General features: G+C 40.2%; 1 protein-coding gene across 4 annotated transcripts in view; it reads left to right on the top strand.

Annotated features, from left to right (window-relative positions):
* Positions 1-1,366: 1,366 nt before the first annotated feature.
* Positions 1,367-8,180, top strand: part of MED21 (mediator complex subunit 21) — an 8,457-nt gene continuing 1,643 nt past the window's right edge. The window contains exons 1-4 of one of the 4 annotated variants that reach the window (XM_011946974.1): positions 1,367-1,460; positions 5,253-5,367; positions 6,195-6,295; positions 7,136-8,056. In XM_011946974.1, the coding sequence (XP_011802364.1) occupies positions 1,419-1,460; positions 5,253-5,367; positions 6,195-6,295; positions 7,136-7,312 (435 nt within the window). In that variant the 5' untranslated portion in view covers positions 1,367-1,418 and the 3' untranslated portion in view covers positions 7,313-8,056. Of the gene's footprint in view, positions 1,461-5,252; positions 5,368-6,179; positions 6,469-7,135; positions 8,057-8,180 lie in introns of those variants that run through there. The other 3 variants (XM_011946971.1, XM_011946973.1, XM_011946975.1) reach the window with 3 other exon arrangements.

The following is an 8,180-nucleotide window of genomic DNA, read 5'->3' as shown; positions in this document are numbered from 1 at the left end:
GCAAAACGTAGTATTCTTACGGAGTGGACTAAACTGTATTCAATCAGTCACCAATCCGTATTAATTTTTTTCTCAAAAATATATTTTAGTTTTTCTTTCCTCTCTTATCAGGGTCAACACCCTATTCTAGGCCCAGCTCATCTTAATCTTGGAAAACTGCAAAACCTTCCTCTTAGTGAGTCCTTGGCTTATTCATCTTTGCACACTGAGCACTGCATATACTTCCTGGCATGTGGCAGGCATTCAGTAAAGTACACTCTCAAGTGAAGGTGGGAGGAGAAGGTTGTAGATTCCCCCCAAGTTACAGTTAGGACAAATTATAGAGTGATTTCTCATTAGTCCCATTATGGGGAGCATGCCTCATCCACGTTCTTAATGAGGCCCCAGTAAGTCTGTAGACTGTTTGGGGATGAGGGTGGGGCGTGGGTGTGAAGCAGAAGTGGTGCTTCCCAGCAAGGGTTGGGATAAATCCAGCAAGCTGAGTTCCCCGGGGACTGTGTCCACCACCTACCCCGCAGCCGCAGGAAGGTAATCACGGATAATCAGCCTGAGAAAGAGGATATGAGAGTTTGTTTGATGTCTCCAAACCTGTTATTTGCCGACTCCAAACTCATTTCTTACCAGACTATCCTCAGGCTAAATTTCCTTAAATACCAAGTTTTATTATCACTCTTCACACTTAAACTCTCAATAAGTCCCAACTTTAAATCTAAATTGTGCAGCTGATTTTTCTTGGCCGGGCGCGGTGGCTCATGCCTGTAATTACAGCACTTTGGGAGGCCAAGGAGGGCGGATCACGAGGTCAGGAGATAGAGACCATCCTGGCTAACATGGTGAAACCCCTTCTCTACTACAAAAAAAAAAAAAAAATTTAGCCGGGCGTGGTGGCGGGCGCCTATAGTCCCAGCTACTCGGGAGGCTGAGGCAGGACAATGGCTTGAACCCGGGAGGCAGAGCTGGCAGTGAGCCAAGATCGCGCCACTGCACTCCAGCCTGGGCGACAGAGCTAGACTCCGTCTCAAAATCAATCAATCAATCAATCAATCAATCTACTCTTCAATGTGGTCAATAAGTAAACACATGAGAGGATAGGAGAAATCACTAAAAAAAAAAATCCCCCACTGAATCCAACAATCTCTGAAGCCTTTAACACCTAACAACCTCAAAGAGAGTATTTCAGCCCCTCAAAGCGATGGACACCAGACCATTCCCCAGTTACTCAAAAGATACAGCCTCTCCTCAGGTGTAGCCCGCTCTAAGGCCGCCTTGGCAGTACCACCCACTCCTGACGGGGCGGGGAGTTCTCTCCGACCCCACCCCTTCCCAGAAGGCAGCCGTGGGATTGGCCATGACGCGTACCAGAGCTGCCCAGTCGCGGAAGAGCAGATGTTTTGGCGTCTGTTTGCTGCAGGAGGAACATGGCGGATCGGCTCACGCAGCTTCAAGACGCTGTGAATTCGGTGAGGAATTTCATTCGATTAGCCTCTGTCTTTCTCTTTCCTGAGGTAAAGCAAGGGAGAAAAGGGGCCCAAGAGGCAAAACTTGGAAGTGGAAAGCGGACTAAGAAACAGGGCTTCGGCATAAAGCGCTCTCTCGGGAGGCGCCACCGCGAACTCGGAGGTTTGAGGCCGGCTGCCGGGCGGTGCTTGAGGGTGCGGGAGGGGGCAGCCTCTTTTGCTTGAGGAGACCGGGAAGATTGCTCTTGTCCGGGTGAGGCCGCCAAGACTTGTCGGCTGCGCGGTCCTGTCGTATTCCCTGAGGACAGTTTTATTTTCTTGTCAGCGGTGCTTACGGGATCTCTTTTGGGGGTTGGGAGGAGAAGCAGGAGCTCTTTTCTTTCCTCATCAGTTTGAATCCATCAAGGGAGATCTCGTGCTGTGGATGACTGGGTTTTTGTAATGAAACGTCAGCCCAGAGTATTCCTTCACCAGCGCTTTCAGGTTGGTGCGGAGCGATGCTGAGGTGAGAGATTTTCTTTCATCTTGGCTCCTTCCTGTGGGCCCAGAGTCTCCTTCCATCTCTTGTCTCTTGGCCACCCCTCAGAATGCATCAGTTTGGGGACATCTTTATGATAGGAAATCTTCTGATTCTCGTATGTCTTTCCGTTTATTTGAGTCTTTCTTTTTTTCTTTCTTTCTTTCTTTTTTTTTTTTTTACTTTGGAGACAGTGTCTGTCGCCCAGGCTGGAGTACAGTGGTGCGATCTCGGCTCACGGCACCCTCCGCCTCGGGGGTTCAGGCGATTCTCCTGCCTCAGCCAAACAAATAGCTGAGATTACAGGCACCCTCCACCACGCCCGGCTGATTTTTGTATTTTAGTAGAGACGGGGTTTCACCATGTTGCCCAGGCTGGTCTCGAACTCCCGGCATCAAGCGATTCTCCCGCCTCGGCCTCCCAGAGTGCTGGGATTACAGGTGTGAGCCACCGTGCCTGGCTTACAAATCTTTTTTAACGTCTCCCCCAAATTCTGCTCTCTATTAAAGGCCAAGTCTTGTAAGTAGCTCCCCAACTTTGTTCCTTCTGGTTATTTTTCCTCCACGCTATGCCTGAGTGGAAAGTAGAAGCAAAGCCAGAGGATGCGCATACGGTCATGGGCCCTTAATGAAGGGGTTATGTTCTGAGAAATGCATGGTTTCGGCGATAAATTTTTTTTTTAATAAGTAGAAGTACAATGTAAAATAACGATAAAACAGTAAATACATAAACCAGTAACAAAGTCATTTAGTATCATTATCAAGTATCATGGACTGTACTTAATTGTGTGTGCTATACTTTCATACACTGGCAGTGCGGTAGGTTGCTTTACAGCAGCGTCACCACAAGCACTAAGTGACGCATTGCGCTACAGCGTTAGGACCGCTATGATGTCACTAGACAATAAGAATTTTTCAGCTTTGTTACAACCATAGGGGACCGACATAATATATGCATCCGGTTGACCAAGACATCAGTGGGTATTCCCATGTGGCAATGGGTGTACTTGTTGCCATTACCAGTTACATAGTTTTCTGTTAAATAGTTTTCCATTGATAGTTATGTTTCTCATTGTCTGATTGTGATTTAACGTCCTAGATAAGGGGCTAGAGAGAAAACATGCTGAGAGGAAAACCTAAGTACCTGGTTTTTTTGCCAGTTTTTTTTCCTCACTGTAAGCTAATAACTCGGCATTTTTCTTAATCCATCAGGCTTTGTACACTTGAAGAGTGTGAATCTACTTGTGATAAACTGATCTACCCTGGGTGAATAACACTAGTTTTTAAGGCTGAGAGGACCAGCCTCTAAATGTTGAATTCACCAAGATAAATTCTGCCCTGCAGGGACTTGCCTGAGCTGCCAGTCAGCCTTCCTCAGGGAACTACTCCTTTGAGGTTTTACAAAATCAAATTGTAATGATGCTGCTGGATAGAAATCTTATTTTAGGGAAAGGTTTGCATATTCATACATATCTTATAACTAGAAGGATAGTAAGGACAGAGTGAATATGGCCTTAACTCCAGGTTAGGCATGTTGATAATTGGATTTTGGACAAAAGCCTTTAGGATAACTAGTAGGAGTGCCTACTGTGTATAAGCACTATCATGTTTGCAAAAAGATACTCCTTAAGGAGGTTAAAAAAATGTCATACTCAGGAGACATTTAAGTGATGGAAAAACAGTATGAGGTTAGGGAGTTATAATGAATTGAGTATTTTCAGCTTCAGGTTCTGAAGTAAATTGGAATATGGAGTGATGTGAACTGAAATAAGGGGAATCTTCTTAGCATTTATCCTAATCAGATTTGTATAACTTTTAACATTTGTTCTACCCTCTGAAAACCGTGAGTGCAGAAGCTATGTCTCATTCACTATGTCTCTATAGTGTTTAAATGTAGTACTTGTCATAGTTATTTTCCATAAAGTTTTGTTGACTAAATGGATCTTAAAAGTTTTTGAAGGATGGAACAGATAGATACTGTTGAATATTTTGTGTGTTTCGTCTTCCTCACAACAATGCTATAATAGGAGAATGTATCCAATTTAAAAATGAAAAATGCTACCTGGGTTAATAGAGCTAGGATCTAGGTTTGTATAGCGTCTGAGCACTTATTGCTCCATTACTATTAGCAAAACCTGGGCAAAGCCATTTAGTCATGAGTGACTTTATGACTAGTTAGGTAAATATGAAGGAGTAGTGGAAAACGAGTCAGTAGAATTGACTTAGATTATTGAAAGCTTCAAAACAGCCTGAGTTGGAGATTTACCTTGAAGACAGTGGTGGAGTAAGCTCAAATGTTTTTATCAGGGTAAAATAAATAACCTGGTGAACTGGCAAACAACAAGAAGGCTATTGTAATAATTCTGATGTGAGATAATTGGTTGAACTAAGCAACAATAATGATAGAAGGAAAAGAGGAAGATTTGTGGTGTTAGCAGAATTTGAAGATCAAAGGAAAGTAAGAATCTGAAGTTAGACTGGTTGACTAGGAGACTTTCAATACAAATTAAATATTAAACAGAGGAAACAGTTGCCTTTGAGTTCTGTCATTGAAACAATGGCAGAGAAACCCAAAGGAAATGCTTATTAGAAATAGGAGGTTTGAGAGGTCAAGACTAGGTGAGAGAAATTGGTGGGGAGGATAGGTGTATTTAATTTGGAGATGGTAAGGAATTGATATTCTCCATCTTTAAAAGTACTTACGGAGTACTTTTAGAGTACAAGAGTTTAAAAACTGAGACTTGAACAGATACATTTCTGATTACTCAAGGTGCTTTTCTGAGCAGCCTTTTCCCCACTATTTTTTTACGCTTATAACTACTCCAGTCTCAGAAAAGGAATCATATACTTTGTGCATGAGTAATAAATTTTTATTAAACGTGATGCCATACTTAGATATTTACAAGTCAGATTTGCTCTTTTCCATCACTGTCCCCAAAAAGTCTTTACTTGTGGCTTACAATAAGTATTGGCCAGTGTTCTCTTATCATTTTACTATCACAAGAAAAGAAAGATTGTTTTGTATTTCAACTGTTCCAACTAGATTTATATCAAATTTAACTTCACCTAGATTGATACCAAACTTAGTTTCTTTGCAGAATTAAAACATGTAATCAACGTTTATAATAACTGGCTTATTTTATCAACAATTACTCCTTTCTGTTTTATTCCCTTGCTCAGAGATTATCATTACAGAAACTTATTGTTGTTGCTGTTACCAATAAAATCCTTAAAACTGATAAGTCCTTTCTAACCTCGACATGTTTCCTCTGGCCTAAGCTTGCAGATCAGTTTTGTAATGCCATTGGAGTATTGCAGCAATGTGGTCCTCCTGCCTCTTTCAGTAATATTCAGACAGCAATTAACAAAGACCAGCCTGCTAACCCTACAGAAGGTAAACAGATTTTCTTAGCTTCTCTTATTTTGACTCTCACTTTTTTGTTATCCTTTAAAATTAGATTTCTTGAGAAATTCAGCTTATTTTGTTTCTAAAAATATTGTTACTTGAGGATATTGCAAGTTTTGTTTGTTGTAAAAAACTTAGTCAATTCACCTAACATCTCATAATTCTGGTTCATGTCAGATAATAGATTGTTACTCCTTTAGAGGAGAATTTGTATTAGTTTAGCTGAGTGAGGGACCTTAACAAGGAAGGCATCCCATTTATAAATTTCTTTATTCAAGTGACCACTATATTGTCATGATAAATGAAATGACATACATTATGCTTAATTCCCAATTTGAGCTAAATGTATAAGAGGATTGGTGTATATTTAATCATTAGACTCATTAGAATCTGTTTTTTTTTTTTTTTTTTTTGAGATGGAGTTTCGCTCTGTCACCCAGGCTGGAGTGTAGTGATGCAGTCTTGGCTCACTGCAACTTTCTCCTCCCAGGTTCAAGGGATTCTCCTGCCTCAGCCTCCTGAGTAGCTGGGATTACAGGCACATGCCACCACGCCTGGCTAATTTTTGTATTTTTAGTAGAGATGGGATTTCACCATGTTGGCCAGGCTGGTCTCAAACTCCTGACCTTGTGATCCGCCCGCCTTGGCCTCCCAAAGTCCCAGGATTACAGGTGTGAGCCACCACGCCTGGCCAAATCATTAGAATCTTAGGGCAGAAAAAGCTATATGAAGTTTCTGGTTTCATGAACTTAAAATTTGTTTCTGAAAACTTGAGGTTTTCTAATGTCCTAATCTAGCAGTGTCTTTATCTCTAGAGTATGCCCAGCTTTTTGCAGCACTGATTGCACGAACAGCAAAAGACATTGATGTTTTGATAGATTCCTTACCCAGTGAAGAATCTACAGCTGCTTTACAGGTAAGCCTCTATTCCTTTGAGAATTTTACCAGTAATAGAGAATTTTGAATTAAAGTAGGTAGATTTAATACCTTTTGTCTGTGTCCATTTGTGCTGCTATAACAACATACCTGAGACAGTAATTTATAAAGAACAAAAATTTATTTTCTCACAGTTCTGGAGTCTGGGAAGTCCAAGATCAAGGCATTTATTACTCATTGTGCATGAGTAATGAATTTTTATTAAACATGGTACCATGTTTAGGACCATGTTGAGGATCTTCTTCCTGTTTCCTCACATGGCCGAAGGCAGAAGGGCAAAAGAGTAAGAGCTCCCTCTTCAACCTCAAGCCATATTTTAAGGGTACTAATTCCATCTATGAGAGCTCTGCCTTCATGACTTAATATCCTCTTAAAGGCCCCTCCCCCTCTTAATACCATCACATTGGGGATTAGATTTTAATGTATGAATTTTGGAGGGGACACATTCAAATCATAGCACCTTTTGTTATAATATTCAATTTTCCCTGATAAGAAAACCTCGTATTTTCCTCAATTTTGTCTCTTTTCCTAGTGAAGAATGAGAGGAGGGTGGCATTCTAGATGTGGAGTAGAATAATGGTGTCCAAACGTAGTGTGGAAGGGAGTTACTTACAGATATCTAGAGATCTCTAATTGAAAAGTCTTTCTTTTTAATAATTCACCTGGGGAAAATTCTTAAAAGTTATCTGATTTGTAGAATTTTTTTACTGAAAAATATATCACAATGATTGCAAAGTCATCCAGATTTAAAAATAAGTATATCTGCGACAGCTTCCCTCCTTCTAAACTCTAAAGATTTTAAAATTTGTGTTTTACAAAGGCTGCTAGCTTATATAAGCTAGAAGAAGAAAACCATGAAGCTGCTACATGTCTGGAGGATGTTGTTTATCGAGGAGACATGCTTCTGGAAAAGATACAAAGCGCACTTGCTGATATTGCACAGTCACAACTGAAGACAAGAAGTGGTACCCATAGCCAGTCTCTTCCAGATTCATAGCACCAGTGGATACTATGTGGCTGAGAAAAAAAACTATTTGAGTGCCAGTAATAATTCTGCATCAGACTTAGATACAAGCCTTATCAACAATTACAGAAACATTAAACACTATGATACGTTACCTTTTTAGCTATTTTTAATAGTCTTCTATTTTCACTCTTGATAAATAAGCTTATAAAATCATGACTGAACCAGCTTTAAACCATCATACTCATTTTTTAACTGAGTGAAATTACTAAGGAAGGTAATGCATTAATGAACATAATATAAGCAAACATATGTAAAATTCTATTATGACTTAATTTATGTCTTTATTTTGTTGTATTGGCCAGTACTTTTGCAAATCAAAACATCTCTCAAGCCAGAGGAGAAGATAGTAAGAACAGACATAAGGAACATTTTAGTTTAGGCTAGTGTTCTGCCTCTTAGAGGTGGCATTGTGTAAATCTGAGCTTTGAACAAGAAAGTTTTAGAAATTGTATTGCTTTTAAGAAATAGAGTTAGTGTGGCTGGATAAGAAAGTCACATTTATGCAAATGTTTCTTCTTCCATAACCTCATACCTGTTCTAGTTCATCTCCATGTTTATTTTACCAAGAAATTTCTCTGTCAAGAGAATTTCCTTGCTGTTGTGAAAAAATTTTTCTACATTCTGAACTATTTTTCCTATTTCTTTTCACCTTGCTTTTTTTCATCCTTCTCCTTAATTTGCTTGTCATCACAATGAAGTATGTTTTTTGAATCAATTCTTTCTCATTCTCTTCATTTATCTGAAGGTTCTGTCTTTTTTTTTTTTTAGACGGAGTCTTGCTCTGTCGCCCGGGCTGGAGTGCAGTGGCCGGATCTCAGCTCACTGCAAGCTCCGCCTC

Source organism: Colobus angolensis, unplaced genomic scaffold (assembly GCF_000951035.1).
Source record: "Colobus angolensis palliatus isolate OR3802 unplaced genomic scaffold, Cang.pa_1.0 Scaffold256, whole genome shotgun sequence".
NCBI lineage: Eukaryota > Metazoa > Chordata > Mammalia > Primates > Cercopithecidae > Colobus > Colobus angolensis.
This window is presented reverse-complemented; position numbering and strand designations above follow the sequence as displayed.